This window comes from Calypte anna, chromosome 18 (genome assembly GCF_003957555.1).
Source record: "Calypte anna isolate BGI_N300 chromosome 18, bCalAnn1_v1.p, whole genome shotgun sequence".
In the NCBI taxonomy this organism is placed as follows: Eukaryota; Metazoa; Chordata; class Aves; order Apodiformes; family Trochilidae; genus Calypte; species Calypte anna.
Window position 1 is genome coordinate 607,021 of NC_044263.1, and position 18,221 is coordinate 625,241.

At 62.0% G+C, this 18,221-nt stretch overlaps 1 protein-coding gene across 2 annotated transcripts; it reads right to left on the reverse strand.

The window, feature by feature from the left end:
• Positions 1–4,913: 4,913 nt before the first annotated feature.
• On the reverse strand, positions 4,914–7,695 carry CBX8 (chromobox 8). Of its 2 annotated transcripts, none has more exons than XM_030461831.1 (5): positions 7,574–7,695; positions 7,112–7,155; positions 6,823–6,888; positions 6,658–6,724; positions 4,914–6,497 (listed from the first exon to the last, which is right to left on the reverse strand). In XM_030461831.1, exons 1-5 carry the CDS (start codon positions 7,640–7,642, stop codon positions 5,661–5,663), a joined length of 1,083 nt encoding a protein of 360 aa, XP_030317691.1. In that variant the 5' UTR covers positions 7,643–7,695; the 3' UTR covers positions 4,914–5,660. The 2 variants fall into 2 exon arrangements, with proteins under 2 accessions (XP_030317691.1, XP_030317690.1); XM_030461830.1 differs by having other exon boundaries at positions 6,658–6,748.
• Positions 7,696–18,221: the final 10,526 nt, after the last annotated feature.

An 18,221-nucleotide genomic window follows, 5' to 3' on the forward strand; every position in this document is an offset into this window, starting at 1 on the left:
TGCTGTTTACCTTCTAGTCTTGAACTTTGCCAAATGAGCCATCGTTGCTCTGAGCAGTCTGAGGAAGCCTCAGCCTTTGTCCACAGAAACAAGTGCTCCAGGCATGGTCTCTGCTGGGTGTGCATTTGTGCTGGGGATATGGGTGTTTAGGGATAAGAACCAAGGAATCCAGGAGCACTGGGGTAATGCTTTTTCCCACACCAAATGTTTGCTACTTGGCCTTTGCAAATCCAGACTGAATGACAATGTGCCTTCCGGGCCGTCCTTATCTCAGCTTTGTCTGCGACATCGGTCCCACAACAGGTTTGTGCCTATGCAAGCTGGGTGGTCACAGGGTCCTAGGGACAGCCATGACAGTGACAGGGAGAGGTCTCCTGTTCCCCAGCAGGACACTCAGCTGTCAAGGAGAACCCTGCCACAGCGATGAAGGATGCCCACCAGAACCAGCCCAGCAGGGATGCTCGTGCTTGGAGCAATAGGATGTGGGGCTGGTGTCTCCGAGGTGGAAAAAGCATCTGAGGATGCTCCAAGAAGATGTTGGGCACCAAGCATTCACAGAGGGTGCAGGAGACAAGATGTGACCACAGGTGCTGTGTTTTGTGATGGTGGGTGCTGTACTTGCTGTGCACTGGCTCCAAGACTGCTGCTCCATCCAGGGTCCTGTCAAAACTCACGTATTTCTTCATAGTGGGGGCTTGCTCTTGCTCCTGGCCAGGTGAAAGGTTGCTGGGTCTGAACCTGTACCCAGGGGAAGATGTATCCCAGTGGTGATGCCTTTCCTCCACGGCCCACTCTTCCTGGCTGCATCCCCTCCTCCCGGTAGCAGCTGGACTCTGCTGTCACCACTTTGCTCTTGTGCCTTTTGCTCACCAGCTGGTCCGATTCCAAAGGTCTAAGGATGGTGAAAATTATAATCCAGAAATTTTACTGACCTTCAGCTCCTCCTGCTTCTTTGCCAGCCCATTCCCCACCCCGCATTTCTGGATCGTGTTGGAGCAGAGGGTTCCTGTTGGGGTTTGCCTCTGAAAGGCACATTATGTGAGTGATTTACTGTAATCATTTGTGGATGGGGGCTGAAAGCAGGCACAGACCCTGTTTACCCATCAGTACGATTAGTATTCAAGGTCTACTTTTTTTTTCCCCTCTCCTTTTTTTTTTTTTTTTAAGTTTGCTGCTATGGGTCAGGGTGTTCAGCCATGTGTCAAACAGCCAATTAAACGTTTGTCACTTGTCATTTTCTAAGGGCTTTCCGATGTGGAAAGTCCTGCAGTATTTGTATTTTGAATGGATATTTTCTCCAGGCATAATCTGGTTAAGCAGACTTGTTGTTTTCCATTGGACTGGAAGAGGTGGCCAATTCAGCCATCTTCTGAGAAACTTAGTCTATTTTTATATATATTTTGTACCAAAAAAGCCCTGGAATTCGTGGAGGGTTGGGGATGGTTCAGGAGCTTCAGTTTGCGTTGTTTCTGTGCTGGGTGTGAAGGGCTCTGGAGCCAGAGAGGTTTTTTTCCTGAAAGAAGCTGAGGGATGGGTGAAAACAAACAATTGTTCTTGTAACTTTTGCCAGTCACCGGTCTGATTTGTATGTTTTAATTAAAGAGAGAGCCAAACCGTTCCTGTATGACACTTATAATTGCTTTAAACTACAGCTGTTTGTTTGCTTTTATTTTGAGAGAACAAAAGTTGGAGATGTTATTACCCTGGGAAAGCGCAAGGGCTTTGTCGAGCAGGACAAGCTCCCGGCCACAGTCCCCGCTCCCGGGGCCCCCAGCACCCTCCGGCACCTCGCCGGGTGTTTCCCAGGGCTCCTGGACACTAATGCTAGTGCTGAGCCCCCCCCTCTGGGCTGCTTTTAATTTATTTGCAGGAAGACTCTAGGAGATGGTTACGTCGGGTGGGTGTTTTGTTTTGGTTTGGTTTATATAACTTTTCCATTATTCTTTTTTAGGATATCAATAAATATTTTTTTAAACTTTTCAGCCTGGTGTAGTCACTGCTCTGGGAGTCTGACACCCCTCCCCAGCTCCGAGTACCGCCTGGGTGTGTCTCCCACCCCCCGGGCTGCCGCTGCCCTGTGAAACCGCCTCACCCCCCCGCCCATCTCCGAAGCGCGGTGCTCCTGCCGCTGCCCGAGAGCCGAGGGGAACCGGAGCCCAGCAACCACCTCCCACTCCTCTCCCCGAGGGTCCGGGCCGTTCCGCGGCCCGCCCCGAGCCCCCGTTCCTACCGCGCGGATGTATCTGATCCTCGGGCTCCTCTGCGGCTGAAGCTGCGCCTGCCCGGGTTGGGGGTCCCAGGTGGTTCCTTTCTGCGCTGACCGCCCCCACCTGCGGGCCGAGACCCGCCCGGGGGCTGGGCTGGCCTGGGAGGGCTCTGGGCGGCAGCGGAACAGCCACCCCCCCACTGCGGCGTGGCCGGGGCAAGCGACCCGCGGGTCTCTGCCGTCGGGGCTGCCGTCGGGAGGGAGCAGAGCCCAGGGAGGGGCGCGCAGCCGCCCCGGCACTCAGTGGGGGAGGGAGGAATGGCTCCTGCGGGACGGGTCCGGGGGCTCCATCAGCCCGTGCCCCCCACCACCGCTACCACCCCCTTCCCTCTGCGTCCGCCCCGCCGGGGGCCCCGCCGCGGCCCGTGTGAAAGGGCCCCCCCGCTGGGCTAGGGGAGAAAGGCGCCATTGTGCGTCTCTTTCTCCCGCTCCTCCTCGCCTCGCATTTTCCGCGCCTAGGCGCTGACAGCTCCCATAATGCGGGGCCGCGCCTGTCACCGGCCGAGCGCGGAAAGGAGGTTAATGAGGACACAGCTCAAAAAAGGACCAACACCCACCCCCATCCCGCGCTCCCCTCCGCCTGCGCGGCGGGGGCAAATTTGAATACAAAGGCCGGGATCGGCATCAGGGGCAGCCGCCGCGCCCCAAGCTCCGGCCCACCCCCCCGCCGCGCTGCCCGCCCCGTCGGAAGCGCTGAGCGGCCCGAGGCCCGGCCGCTACCTGGTACCTTCCCCGGGGCCGTTCCTCAGAGCCAAACCGCACATGGCGCCCACCGCCTCCCCCTCCGACACTGGGGGGTCCCGCTCGACGGCACCTGCGCCCGGGGGCACCCCGGACTTCCCACTCCTCGTTGGCTCCGTCCCCGGCTCCTGGCTCCTGCCCACCCATGCAGAGGAGGATGTGGGGCCGCCTAACCCTCCAGGGCCCCACAGCCTACCCCGGGCTGAGCACTCCCTGGCCCCCCTTGCCCAGGGCCATAAAGGGAAGACAGAGACGTTTCTATTTACAAAGTATATATTTAAACTGACATAAAAAGCAGGTCTCATACAGACATTCACAGCTGGCAGAAGACAACGTAGTTAAGCATCACTTCCGAGACTGAGATTTAGCCAAATCAGTTTTGTACAAGTCTTAGATTTAAATAGTTCACGCGCACACACCCTCAGGCACACACACTCAGTATATATGTCACTATGTACATACACACATATACACCCACATGTACGTTTTGCTCCATATATGTGTGGCTGGACACACACATGTCCCGGCGTGGCTCAGGGCTCTTCTGCAAAGGAAGGAACCATCCAGCCCTGGCACAGGGGCAGCAGGAAGACAGGCAGCTCAATGCCATCACCATCCCTCCAACAACACGTGTGGCCTGTGTGGGCTGCCCCTGGCACTGCCACCAGCACATTGGTTCTTCACACAAACCAAGTTAAAATCTCAATTTTACAAAATATGCCTTAAAAAACCCCAAACAAACAAAGAAAAAAAAATAATCCAGAACTTGCAGCCATGTCTCCCTTTGTACAGTCAATACAGCATCTCCCCTGCTAGACCAGCGGAGAGGGCTCCAAAAAAAAGGATGGGGAAGGAGACTGAGTAAGGGGAAGCCATGGGTGGGCCCAAGAGTGGGGGCTGCTCCTTGCCCCAGCCCCTTTCCCCACTGTTAGCCCCCCTGTGCTTTTGCCCCGAGCCAGGAGCCATCACGAGCACAGCTGGGGCAGCCAGCGATGGCCAAAGGGAAAGAGGGGACCTGGCCCAGCCCCATGCACTGACAGGCAAATTTGTGCTTTCCAACCCAGAGAGATGCTCAGACCAAGGCTTTGGGACAGGGACACTGCTCCACTGCAATCAGAATCACAACACAGGGGAAGGACACACTCCCCACCTGGGTCAGGCTGCAACCCCGTTTCCCCGCCCTCCATGGCTGCTGCACTTTGTCCAGAGCCATGAAACCCTCCTGGCTGTGCCCTGCCCCAGCCCAGGGAGAGTAACTGCAGGGTCCTGCCAAGCCAGGAGAAATAACACAGGGAAATAAACCCCAAAAAGCCCCCCCTCCCCCCAAGTCTGCAGGGCTGCTCGTGCACAGGAATATCTCACCTCTTGGCTATTGTTTAACTAGCATAAGGGAAATATTTATTGTCTCTGAATGCATAAAGGTGGCTCTGGGACTTGTCAGAGAGATGTGGCTATTACAGAACACTTTATCTGGAGCCTTCCAACAGCCTCAATTGAACTGTGTTGGGGGGGGATAAAATAAAATTCACTTTCTATAGCAGTATAAAGCATCTAAATATGGGCAGTGACATGCTGCCCTCCCAAACCTCTCTGGCATTTCAGGAATGTAAACAGAGGGGGTTCTTGTTGTTTGTTTTTTTCTTTTTAGGTTGTTTTGTTTTGTTTTTTTAAGTGGATGCGGGAACAGAATCAAGCAACCAGACAAAATGAAAACAGATTCTCAGCTCAGTCCCATCTCCCACAACTGCTACGACAACTCTATTAAAGTGCATTTCAGTATCACCCCTCTCAGGAACCTTACACACACAAACCTCCTCTTCCTCCACAAGAAAAGGTAATTCAAGTTCATACTTTGCTAGAACAGTTTTAGCCTTTATATGGATTTATGCTTTTCCCCACCCCGACTTTGTGGCAATAATTTTTTTTTTTTTTTTTAGACTGGAAACATCCCCTCCCCAACAACACTGGAAATTCAAGTGCTTACTTCAACTGTCAATGGCAACAGTTCTGGATACAGCACACTTGATTGTACAAGCAACACCTTCTATCACAATCAAGAAAACAGGGCACTTTGCCCTCTGAGGGAGTAACACTTCCCCTTCCACCATCCACAGCATCATATGAAAAATAATAGTTAAAAAAAAAAACCAAAAACCCAGAAGATAATTAGCTATGAACATTGTTCGTTATGTACACCAGCTCCTGCAACAGATGCATGAACTCCGTTAGTTCTCAGTTTTATTGTCCTTTCTAAGAGCAACTGAGCAGTCACTGTTGTCTGCATTTAAATAAAACAACTCAGAGTTGAAATATATATATATAGATATATATATATATAAGCATTTTTTCTTAAATAACATATTTACATCTAATAGAAAATATAACTCTAGAGATAATCTTTCCAACGAAATGTAAGACATGGGGGAAAAAAAAGAGTTAATGAATTTAGGACAGTTTCTAAATCCTCTCCAGGACAAAAAAACCCAAAAAAAAACAAAACAAAAAAAGAAACAGAAAAAAAAAAAAAAAAACAGGAAAAAAAAAGAAGAAAATAAAAAAAAAAAAGAAAAGGAAAAAAAAAGGCCCACCAAGCTCTAACCAAGCTTTTGTCTGGATCTGATGGAAGAAAACCCCAGCACCACTGCCAAGAAACTCATCGCTTCTCTTTAAAGAATCCTTGGTCCGTGCTGCTCTCCTTGATGGTGACGGTCAAAAAGTTAGAGGTCACATCAGTTACCACCACCTTCTCCAGGTTGTTGAGAGAGGGGCTCCAGGACTCCTCCTCGGGGTCCCCCAGAATCCTGGAGACAGGGATCCTGGCGATGAGGGAGGGCCGCCCCGCCTGACCCCCCACGCCGTCGCGGTACAGGCTGCCCACGCCGGGGCTCACCGCGCCGTGCAGGAGCTTGGGCCCGCCCGGGTCCAGCCCCTCCTGCCCCTTGGCATCCAGAAAGTCCGCCCGGTGCTTGGCCAGCCGGGGAGGGTAGGTCTCGGTGGGTCCCAGCTTGGCACCCACCTCAGCTCGGTTGGGGCCGGGCAGGGTGCCGGGGAGGTCGGGGTCCTGCCGCCTGGCCAGCTGGATGACGCTGTGTCCCGAGCCGAACTTGGCCGTCCCTGCTGCCACCTCCTCCATCTTCCTGGCTTTCAGGTAGTCCCCCACCTTGTCCCCCGGCTCCCCCAGTTTCCTCTTGGAAGCATCCAGAGTCTCTGTCAGGTCCTTGTAAAGCTCCTTCCTGGGTTTTGGGCCTCTCTTTTTTGGGGTTTCTCCCGGTTTCTCCTCCACACGGATCACCCGGTCCCGGATACTGTCTCCCTTGGGGATGCTGGTGCTGGAGCTGCCCTGAGGAGCCAGGGCTATGTTCCTCAGTCCTTCCCTAGCCCGGGATGTGGAGCCCAGCTCCTGGGGGGACCTGCCAGGATACGGCACCCGGATTCCCCTGGAAGAGTCACTGCGGAATTCGTAGGTTTTGGCTTTTGCTTTTGCCTGGGCCTGCAAAGAAGATAAATCAGTGACTTTATTATCCTGCCATCCGGCTGCATAATTACAACTTACAAGAGGAGAGGCCGCCTTTGCAGGGGAGCATCCTCCACGGGGGCCAGCCAGGCAGCCCAGGCCAGCACCAGCACACGCGGAGCTCCAGTCTCCTTACCTTTAGCAGGAAGGTTTTGGGCTTGGGGCCTCGCTTTTTGGGCCCATATAGCTCCATTTCTCGCTCCCTAGAGGTGTTAAAAAAACCAAAGCTTCAATTCAGCATAGCTACAAGACAGCAACGTATTTACAAGCGCAGTGGCTTCTGCTAGCAAAGGCCTTGTACCTTTCCTCAAAGGCTGCGAGCAGCCGAGCGTCCAGGATGTTTTCCTCGGGTTCCCAAGTGCTGTACCTGGGGGGGCACAGAGAGAGGGAAGGGCATGAGGAGCCAGGAAAAATAAATTAAAAATGATAATAATAATAATAATAAAAATTAAAAAAAAACACGGGGCATAAAGGCAGGGACCCAAGTTTTGCTTCGACTACAAAGGGGGTGCAAAGCTGCAGAGAGCCAGCTCCCCGCAGCCCCCCACAGCCCCCTGTCTGCAGAGCCCCTGGACAAGCAACCGACTTACTTCTGAGACCAGCCCTTCCATTTTACGAGATATTCCATGCGCCCCTGCAGATGCAAAGAGGAAAAAATAAATATGCATGGAGGGGAACGGCGATAACCGCCCGCAACAAAGATCCACCCGCGGCTCCACGCATGCAGCAAACACGCGTCCGCGGCTCGTGTCAAAAACACGCTGGGGGAGGGGGGAGGGAGAAGGGGAAGCGGGGAAGGAGGGGAGATGCTATTAAAAAAAATTATTAATAATTGAAAAAAATAATTGGCGGGGGGTAAGCAACGGGGGCGGCAGCGGCAGAGCACGGGGACCGCCCGGGCATGCGGCGGGGAGAAAGAGCCGCCCCCAGCGGGCGCCCAGCCGCAACCGGGCCGGGGCCGCCGCAGCGGTGGGGCCGGGGAGGGGGGGCGGGGGTGGGGGTCGCGCAGACCCCGATGAGGAGGCGCAGCGCCGGCGGGGGGGAGCACCTACTTTGCGGATGCGGCGCTTGAGCAGGGCCTCGGCCGCGAAGACGCGCTCCCCGACGGCCGAGAGCTCCATGTTTACGCGGCCGCTCGCAGCACACAGGCGGCAGCCGCCAGCGCAGCCCAGACCATAATACTCCGCCCGCTGACGTCACGCCGCGGCCCCCCCCACCTCCCCGCACCCCCCCGCACTTGTTGCTGACGGAGCCGGGTGGAATATTCCGTCCGGGGCCGCATTGGCTCCCGCCGCCGCTCCGCCCTCCCCGACGTGCGCCGCGTCCTGATGAGCGCGGGGGGCGGGTCCGGAGGGGGGGACGAGATGGGGGAAGGACGGGGAAGGAGGAGCGGGGGGACACGCCCTGCCGCGCCCCTCCACGCCCCCCCACACCACCCCCTGATCCGGAGCGGAGGGGCGGCCGCAGTGTTGGGGGGAGAATGAATTTGGGCGGGGGGAAGAGAAGAGCACAAAGGCACCCCGGGAGAGCAGCGCAGCGCGGGGGTGATGCCGCCGACCACCGCCCCCAGACCCGGGGACGGGGAGGGTCGACCCCCGCTGGCACCTGGATAGGGTGGGCCGGGGACCCACAGGTCCTCCTGCGGAGGCCAGTGCTGCGACAAAGGGATCTGTGTCTCCGTTGTGGCGACCGAGCACGGAGGCCTCCGGTGTCCGCGCACCGGCAGCTCCTCCAGGGTTCGGGAGGGTGACCTCGGGGACTGCGGGATTTGGTCCCTTCTCCCCCCGCGTGACCTGTCAAAAAGGGGCGCGAAGCCGCAGATGGCACCGTGGGGATGCCAAGCGGTACTGGGACCTCCCCGGCCCCCACCCCGATTCTGTCCATGATCCGTCGCCTTCTCCCGCAGAGAATCCGTCCCCGAGGCAGCCACAGGAGACCGAGACACGCGTGTCGGGGAGGCGAGTGGCGAGGGAGGGGTTTATCCTGCAGGGCGCCGTCGGGTGGGCACCAGAGATAAACAGCGACCCCGTCACGACGAGTGAAGCAGTTCCCGAGACCGAGGGTTACCCGCGAGTGGGGCTTCCGGTGGTCCGGTCCACTCGGATCTGCCCCCTTTCCACAGTGCGGATGGTCCCGGGAATCTCACTGTGCCTCGTCTCCAGTAAACGAGACCGGAGATCCGCTCTGGCTGCTCTTGGTCTCCGGGAGGGCACCTGGCCCGCCATGGCGGAGACGACGAGGTCAGCGTGGATGTGAGACCAACCCCCGTGCAGAGTTCTTGCCTTTCCCCTAGAACTGGGACACCTTCCGGGAGAAGCCACGGGTACCACAGGACCGACAGCTGGCACCGGAGAGCACCGGGACTGTTACAGTCCCGGGCATCGTTGTCTCCCGTGGGTCCTGTCCGCCGGCACGGAGCCCTGTCCCATCCCTCCGCCCGTGACCGCGGCCACGCGGACAACGTGCTCCCTCCGCGGCTCCCGCGGGCTCCCACCCTCACGCCTCCAACCCCGCGGGTTTTGCAAGAGTGGCCCTACGCGGCCATCGGGGAACGCGGAGGGGCTGGGATGGGGCAGAACACCCCCCGCTCCATCTCGTCCCCGGGCGAACGCCGTTTCGGGGAGTTTTTCGTTAATGTCGAATTTATCTTTATTAATTAAGGCTCGTGAAGCAGCGACGACGCGGCGGCCCGAATGCCGCTCCCGGAACGGTGCCCTGCAGAATAGAGACCCGGGGGGAGTGGGTGCAGACCCGATCGAGGGGCACGGAACTGGGGGTTGCGGGCCGGATCGTCTCCCCCGCCGCGACAATGTCGCCGACTCCGGCTCGCTCCGCTGCTCGGGGCTCTCGGGACAAGAGTCCTCGGGGCCCCTCCCCATGGCACCGGCGTGCTGCAGCCCGGGGCACCGGGAATTTGCCCCCTCCTGCGCTGCCGGTGTCCCCGATGTAGGTGGAAAGCAGGGTCCTGGGGGCAAGCCTCCCTCCACCGGAGCCCTGAGGGGCCACGGAGCTCCCGGCTGAGCCGCCGCCACTGCCCCGTCGCCTGCGCGGAGCCCCATCGTCACGCATGGGGCGGAGAGGGAAGAGGCCTCGGCTCCGGCTGCCTCCTCCGCAGGCATCAGCGGGGAGAAACGCTCCGTCCTCCGCCGGGACCCACGCGGGACGGGGCTAGGTTCCCGGGTTTGCCGCTGCGGAGTTGGGGGAGCGGGGGGGCGGGGTAGGCAGGGACAAGGAGAGACGCAAACAAGAACGGCGCGGGAAAAGCAGAGGGGAGCGACCACCGCTGCGGGGGGAGGTGCGCGGCCAGAGCCCCCGGGCCGTGGGCGAGCCAGGGCCAGGACTACAGCCGCTCCTGGGGATCTTGGCCCGGAAAGAAATGAGGAACAGAGCCGCACCGGTGCCGCGGGACGAGACAGCGGCGTGCGGGACAGTCTCTGCCTCTCCGGGGAAGTCCCTCCCGCTGCCGGAGGGGGCACGGAGAAGCGCTCGCTCGGGGCCGGCAGCTCTGCGGGACCCCCTGCCCTCCCCGACCAGCCGGGCCACCGGGAGCCGAAACGGAGCCTGGACACGGGCCGTTTCCACGCTTCGAGGTCAACGGCAGAAGGTTCCTGGGGTCCGCACGGGCTCTCGGCCGGGGGAGACCGCTCGCCCCCATGCCCTAGCCGCCCTCGACCCTGCCCCGGGGTCCCGGAACTCGACGGCGAATCGAGGACGGTTGCGGTCCGGCGCGCACGCATGCGGCCATGGCAGACCCCGTTTCCACGCATTTGCCCCCAAATCCTCCCCTCGGCCGTCGTATCTCCGCTCTCCCAGCCCGCACTCGTGCAATGAGCTCCTCGGGACTCAGAGGGCCGCCCCGCGGCATAATGCCCGGGTCCCCCCTCGTTTCTCCCTGTGCGGGGCGTTCCAGGGTTGCGAGCTTTGTAACGAATCCTGGGGGCTGCTGCCCTATCCAGGCCCGCGTGTGGGAGCAGATGGGTGAACACGCGTGTCCAAGCGAGGCTGAGGCGGGGGCGCCGGCGGGGCGGGCGGCAGCTGGCTCTAACCCAACCGCCCGCACGATCGATTCCAGAGCCTCAGATGGGCTCTTGTCCGCCGTTTCCCTGCGCTCTGGTGACCGTTGTGCTCCACCCCACAGACACACGCACTCGGGACGACCATAAGCCGGTCCAGTTCCCCGTCCGGCTCGTTTTCCCGAGTGGCCGAGGATGGTGGTGCCGGTCGGAGACCCGGCTGCTCCAAGGTCGCGATCCTTTCTCCCCCCTCCTCTTCCACGCGTATTCCCAACATGCGTGGATACATACCTATCTCCACACCCTCTGGGAAGCCGGCTCCGGACTCCCGCTCCACCACACAGCTCGGTTCCCGGGTCCTGCCCGCCCGGTCCCGATCCCGATCCCGAACTAAGTGGGAAAACGATTCCCTGTGCCCGTGGCTTAGTGGACCAGGGACGAGCCGCGAGGAAAATCCACGCTCCCCTTGGGCCGGTGTCAGGCTGTCCCGGAGAGGCGGGTGCTTCCCCGGGGACCCCACGGACCCAACGTTCCCCCGCTCTGCCCCGGGCTGGGGGATGCCCGGCCCCCCACCCGCTTCCATTTCGTTTCCGAGCAGCTCTGGACGAAGCGGGAAAGCGGAGACCGGCCCCGGGACGCGGCACCTGCAAGCCATGCGGGAGGAGGCGGCGGCCGGGGCAGGACCATACCCCCCCCCCCCGGGACCGTGGATGATCTCGAAAACGGGGCCGTACACGGAGCCGCAGGCAGACGCGGGATCGGTGCCAAAGGGAACGGCTTCTCTCATTTCCCACCGTTTTCACCGGGCCATCCCCCCCGTGGCGCCGAGGGGGCGGCCGCTGTCCAGCGCACGGAGGTCCCCGGAGATCTCAGGGGTTTTCCAGGCAGCGGTGGCCCAGCGAGGCTGCTCCTTGCCGTTCCCACCAGCTCAGGTATTCCCATGCATGGAAGTTTTCCTTTTCGATGTGTTTGACATCGAATTACGGCCTGGACAGAGCCTCCCCGAAGCCGCTGGCGGCCACGGCAAGCAGGGGGAGGAAGCGTGCCCCGGTGGGTACGGCTTAGGCACGACAGACCTCGGGGGGCCACGGGGCACGGCTGCTGCTCCTTTCTCTAGAACCGGGGGCAGCTGAAGGCGGACGGTGCGGGCAGCGTGTGCCAGGAGGGTGAGGACCTGGGGCACTCCCCCATGTCAGGCAGCTCCCCTCGCTACAGCCGCCGGGTGGGTGCAGAGCCGTCTTCGCTTACCCGCAGCCCCGCCCGTCCCGCAGATTTCCCCTGTCTGCCACTGGCGCGGGCCGAGCCCCCCGCCCGTTTAGGTGCCAGGCGCGGCTCTCGCTCTGATGTCGGGACGGAGTCGCCGCGACAGGACTCGGTGCCCTGCGGGACACATCCACGGAGTATCCACGTCGGGGGACCTCCTAGACAGGGTGCTGGACCACACTAAGCACCCTGGCTCGGGCCAGGGTAGTGGGATCCCGGGCAGGAGCGCTTCTCTCCGCCCCGTTGGTCGTTATCCCCTGGTTACTAGGGCTTCCTCCAGCCGGCGCCGGTACTCATCCCCACGGTACCGCCCGGCAACGCGACGCTGCCCTACACGGCCCCGGCGGGCCGATTAATTCCAGGTGCTTTCCATAGGTGGCACCGTCCTACTGGAAATGGCGGCTGCGGCAGCTGAGCAACGGGCGCCACTCCCGCCACCCCCGGGAGGCACTGCCACCCCCTCCGTCCCACGGAGCCCCCCCTGCACCGCGGGCTGCAGCAGGGCTACGCGCCCGGGGCGCTGTGCCAGGCACCGCGTGGTGCGCAGGGGGTGCCTCCTTTCCACGGTCACGACGGGGGACAGCAGCCGCGGTCCCCACCCCGGAGCACACACCCGCAAACCGTCGGAGAGTCTGCCGCGGCGACATTGCGCGTGGGAGCCACCTCACGCGTGTCCTCGCAGCCACTGCTGCGCGCTCCTCATTAGGACCGGGGGGGAAGGCGTGCCCGGAGCACACCCCTTGCTCCGGTGAGACTCATCGGGGGTTCCCCGCCCGTCTCTCCCTTCCTGCGGGGAGCGCCCACGGCAAAGCACCGACTCCCCGTTCGCGGGCGTACTGACACACACCGGGAGCCGCTCGTTGCCCCCGGACGAAAGGACACCCCCTGCAGCCGCGCAGCTCCGCAGGTCGCACCGAACCCCCGGTGCGAGGAGAGTGCTGCTCCCGGGGGCGGGGCGGCCGGGGGGCGGGGGGTGGCCGCTTTATCGCCTCGCTCCAGGCTGCGAGAGCTCTGCACAAAAGACCTTTTGTTTCCGGGGTTTCTGAGTTTGCTGATTATTTGTCGGAACATAACTATGAGCTGTGTGCAAAGGGGGGCGAGGGAGGAACCGACACGAGCGCTCCATGGGGCGGGGAAACGTGAACGCTTTGGGATATCCCCTCCGAAACAGTCCCCGTCTAGCCGGCGCGGCTCCGTCCCGCCTGCGTTGCTGCTGACACGTCGGTGCAGCAAGGACGGTAGAAGGACGAATCCACTTCCTCGCTGCTGTGGCTACGGGAAAGCCACGAGTGGGCAGAGACCACCCGACGGCCCCACTGGGGCGAGAGGGGCCGCGCTGCCCGTCCCGCGGTCCCGCCGGGGGAGATTTCATCTGGGATGTGACAGATGACCGGGGGATTGGGGGGCTACTGGAACGACCCTTCGTTGCTGTGCGGCCATCCCTGCCCGCCTTCCCACCCGGGAGCGGCCCCGACAGTCCGCTTTTAACAAAAGCAATTAGAGGTGAAACGGGGCCCATTAGCATTCCACCTAATGACCAGCAGTGGCTTCCCCCGAGTCTTGCGAGGGGAATCTGCGGTGGGCCCCGGCTCGGTCTCCGCCCCGTCCGCCCTCCCTGGCCCCGCCCACCCCGCACAAGGTAAATGCTGTATTTAGGTTCATGCCCTTATATGGCGATGCGCGCGGCGCCCCGCGGACGGCGCGCACCATATAAGGAAGCGGTGGCAGAGCCCGGGGTGAGCTGGTGAGCACTTATTGGCCCGTCGGTATCACAGCAACCGTCTCTCACGAGGGGCACGGCCCCCACGACCCCCCCCACAGCTGCCCCCGGGGGCGTGGGGACAGAGCTGGCACCCCCTGTTCCCATGGGTGACCCCCGACGGGACCCCCCGCTCCACTGTGCCTTCCCACCCCCCTAAGTGTGCCCCCTCCCCGACCCCCGGTGTTGCCCCGTTGCTCCTTTCCGCCCCGGGTGTCCTGGCCGAGTTGCCCAGCCGTGGGCACCGACGGCATCGCGGGGCAGTGGCGTGACTGCCTGTCACGGTCACGGAGGAGACCGGGTCTGTCCCAGCCGCGGCGGAGCTCTCGGTGGGGAAGGGGCGGAGGAGAGGCTCGGCCGGGTCCCCGACGGTCCTGGGGCCGGGAGAGGCGGTGGGACGGGGTAGCCCCCCTGCTCCGCTCCACCGAACGGAGACACGGGACCGTGGAGCTGCGCGGAAAGAGGAGACCCGATGCGGGGCTTACAGACCGGGGGCTTTGCTGTGCCCTACCGCACCCCGGTGGAGGGGAACCCCGCAGGACATGCTCGGGGCTGCGCCGGTCGGGGGCGTCCCGGGAGTCACCGGCGACCTCCACGGTTTCCGCGCAGGCGAACCCCCCCTGTGGCGAAACGTTTTCCCGTGTCCCACCGGGATGAACGAGCAAGTCAGCCCTCCCAGAGACCCCGCCGCTGCTCCCTCGTGGGGGGAACACCCCAGTCTGTCTCCCACGCTCGCGGTTTCTGGACGTTCTCTCGATCCGCGGACACACGCGAAATGCACCAGTGGGGAGAGAAACACCAGCTGCGGGAGGGAGAGACAGCGCGGGCGCTGGTTGACCACCCACGCGCGTCCTCTCCCGCCCCGTGGACAGGCGCTGGGAGTCCACCGCCGTGGCGGGCGGGGGGCGGCGGTGCGGTGCTGCAGGGTCGAGTTTTCGTTGGGGCTGTGCCGCGGAGCCGCTGCCGTGACCGAGCCGCGTGGTTATTTTCTTTTATTTTCTATTTAAACCGAGCGCAAAAACGGGGGCTGCAGCAGCGGCTGAGGCGGGCTCCGGGGGGTGACCGGCCCGCCCCTCCACCGCACCGCCCTCGGGCTCGGAGCCACCTCTGCCCTCCGCCTCGGCGGGCACCGGGTGGGGGCTGCCCGCACGTGTCGCCGCGGCGGGCCGGGAGTGATCGGGGCGGGTTCCCCCCCCGTCCCCCGCCGCGCCGCAGGTGAGGCTCCCCGCGGGGAGGCTCCGCACCGGCTGCCCAGCCCCGCCTCGTCGTGGGCTTCGTTGCGGTCCCGCCGCCCCGCGGGGCTGCCGGCCCCGCACCGCCTGTCCCGGGGCTCCTCAGGAGAGGGGCGGCGGCCGGCAGGGAGGGCTGCGCTGCTTCTTGCCGTCCCCGTCTCCCCCCCCCACCCCATGGCAGGATTCAGCGGGCTCCGCCGAGCAGCCATTTTCTGCAGCTGCGTCTCCACCGGAGCTCTGCTGGGCGGTGGGGCCGGGCGGCGGAACAGCTCGGGGGGGGTCCCCTGCCCCGCTGCCTGCCGCCAGCACGGACGCCCCGAGCCCGGCCGGGTGGTGCCGGGGGCTGGCCGAGCAGCGCTGTAGGGCTTGCCGTGACAATCCCACCCTTTCCCCGCCATTTTGTTACCGTGCTGGCGTTTTCCCAAAGCAGAAACAGAACGGGAACCTTGGGAACGGGTCCCCGTTGTGCCGGGGCGGGTGACCCCCCTCTGCCGGGGGTCTCGCTCCCCTCCACCCCCGCGGCGCCGCACCCGGCAGTGGGGCAGGTCCCGGGACGCACGGTCGCAGCCGCCTCCTTCCCACAGGGATCGTCCCCGGCTCCCCTTCACGACCCTCGAATACAGCAGCCGCGGGTCATGGCTGTCGGGGTCCACGCAGGACGCGGTTATGCGGGGCTGGCAGCGGTCTGTGGGCTGCTGTCACGAGCCAAAGAACCCCGGCGCGGCCATCAGAATGCCTTCCCGATGGGCCGAGGACGCGGTGCTGGTCGCCTCTCACCTCCCACCCTACTGACAGCGCAAGTGCCCCGACGGCTGGGGGAGTCCGTCCCGTCGGGGACGGTCGGCCCCACGGTCGGGTATCCCTGCACAGCGCCCGTCAGCCTTGCCCGGTCCCGGTGGCGGTACAAAACTCCCTGCGGAACCAGCCCAGGCGCCCTCGCGGGAAGCCCGTGGGGAAGTTTCGGGTAGCGTGTGGCCCACGCGAGGCCATGGGGTCAGTGGGTTGGGCATCACGGCCAGGGGATGGCGCGGATGGGAAGGGAGGCGGCCGGTACCAGCGGCGGGGCCGTGCCGGGGGCGCAGGAGCCGGGAGGGCGGGACGGCAGCTGCCCCGACGGAGGGGGGCCCAGTCCCTCCACCTGCGCGGGGGTTAATGAACGCGGGCGACAGACACCAACCAGGGGACACGGTGGGGTGGGATAGTGTCCCGCGCCCCACGGCTGTGGTCCCAGGCTGAGGGGGGAGGCTTGGCTGTACACGGGACACGGGAGCGTGGCAGCGGGTGAAGAATCCCCGTGCTAGCGGGAGCAGAGTACGAAGGGGTTCCGGTCCGGTCCGGTTTTCCAGAGCCGAGCGGCGGCGGAAGGAGAAGGGAGCGGGGAAGGAGGGGGCTCCTGCAGTGCTGCAATGCAGCGCGTTGCCGAGAGCCGAGCCCGCCGGCCCGACAGCGCTCCGCCGCCCCGCCATTGCTGCATTGCGGGTGTGAGCACCGATCCGGGCCGGGCTGAACCGGGTCGGGCATCCCCTGTTCCGCCGGGCTGCCCCCCATCTTAAGAGCGCCGTGCTCTGCTTCTCCCCCACTTTCTCGTCCCCGTTTCGTTTTCCTCCCGCTCTTGCCAGGACACCGGCGGGATGTCTCCTCCCGTGGCGGGACGCAGCCAGCCGGTGGCCCCGGGACCTCCCGCCCGCCCTGTGTTTGCCGAGGAGGAGGTCTCATCCTGCTGCCGGCACTGGACGCCCACGGGACACGCCAATAGCCACAATGTTCTTGCGGCTTCTTTTCCCCTGATACCGGGACCGCTGCGAAGCCCCTGGTGCTGTATCGACCGCTAGCGGGTCCCTAGTGTCTGACTTGCTCCACTCCAGGTTCTCCCGGGGGTAATTCCCCCCTCCCCACCTATACCTCCCACTTTCGCAGTCGTCTGAGACGATGCTTCCCCCCTGTCCCCTCCCCCCTGTCCCGCTACGTGTCCTGGAGAGAAGAATCTCACACAAGTCAGAGCTGGTAACGATACAGACCCAGCAGGGCAAGGCGGGGCACAGGGGTGCATAAAATACTGTGCTGCAGGGAGAGGGGGTGTTTTAGGACCAGGGTAGAGCAGTGTAATCCCCCGCTGCCCGTCCCTATTCCGCAGGACGCGGGTTACACCCCCGGGGCTGACTGGCAGCAGATCTCAGGGCGATGCCGAGCAGCCCCGATTTTTATCCTCCCACCTGGATTTTTTTTCCTGACGCGGTGGAAATGGCACCGCGTTACAGCTGCTGCTGGTGCGGACTCCAGCCGCTGGATCCTGCTGAGCCTTCGTTTACTAGATTAAATCTCAGCCGAGCCCCGGGATTTCTTCCCTGTGTAGAGGCTTAACGGTCTGATCAAAATGTCTTTTACCTTCCTGTTGAGACCCCGGGCAGCCCCTCACCACCTGCGGCTTCCCGGGCTCCCCACGCCCTCGCGGAATCATCCCTGCCTCTTCCCCGACTCCTCTCCAATATTTCAGTGTCTCTTTGAGCTACCGGAGACTGTTACACGTGAGAGCGGGCTCACCAGTGCCACACACCGAGGCAGTACCGCCAGCCTGCTCTGCCTCGAATTTTCCCTGCCAACACCCGGCATTCTCCTGGTTGGCAGTACTGTCCCTGCCTCTGCCCCTGTCCCCAGCCCCTCAACCAAACGGCTGCCGGGCTGGTTGTCCCATCCCCTTTTGTGATTCGGCATCTCTCGGGACGCAATCCTAGACTTTCGGTTCCGTTTCCAGTCCCTTTCCCCGTCCCTTTAGGGAGCCAGCTCGCACGGAACACCTCGGCTGGAAGCCCTCAACAGCCCACGTCCTCCAGGGGACTTTAATTCCTGGCCTTTCCGTGCCATTTCCCTCCTTGGCGTTACTCTCCCCAAGCACACGGGGTGTTGCAGATTCCCAGTTACGGGGAAACGGAGGTGCACAAGGCAAAAATGCCTTCCTAGGGAAAGAAAAAAAGAATTAAGCCTGTTAGTCCGAACCCAGAAAAGTCAGCTCCACGGACAAGACTTATTTGTCACACACTCAGGCGAGAGATGGAAGGAATTCCTGTGATAATGCTCGTCTCTGCTCAGCCGTTGCTGCTGAACCACAAATTGCTGCTTGCAGCACGGACCATGGAAATGTGATACAGGAGATTAGGTGTCTTCTGGTTGGGTCTCTCTGCACTGCGTTTGCTTGGAGTTATTTCTGAGTCCTGAGAGTTAAAGCATCTTCAAGAAGTGAAGCATCAAACACTGGAAAAGTGGGTTTGCTGCAGGTGGCAGAGGCACAAAAATGAAAAACGTCAGGAGAGCAGATATCGTGGTGAGAGTGGAGAGTTTTTCAAAGGGGAGAGGGACACCCAGAGAGAGGGCTCTTTCTACTTCGGGTTAAAAATGGCTCAGGGTCAGGTTGAGCCCTTCAGCTCAAGATAAGGCA

Excerpts from the sequence above, each read along its gene's own strand:
- CBX8 (XM_030461830.1), bottom strand. The coding sequence starts at position 7,642 with ATGGAGCTCTCGGCCGTCGGGGAGCGCGTCTTCGCGGCCGAGGCCCTG. Across the intron at positions 7,156-7,573 it reads TCAAGCGCCGCATCCGCAAA|GGGCGCATGGAATATCTCGT; the intron begins GTAGGTGCTCCC and ends TTGCATCTGCAG. Across the intron at positions 6,498-6,657 it reads CCAAAACCTTCCTGCTAAAG|GCCCAGGCAAAAGCAAAAGC; the intron begins GTAAGGAGACTG and ends TCTTCTTTGCAG.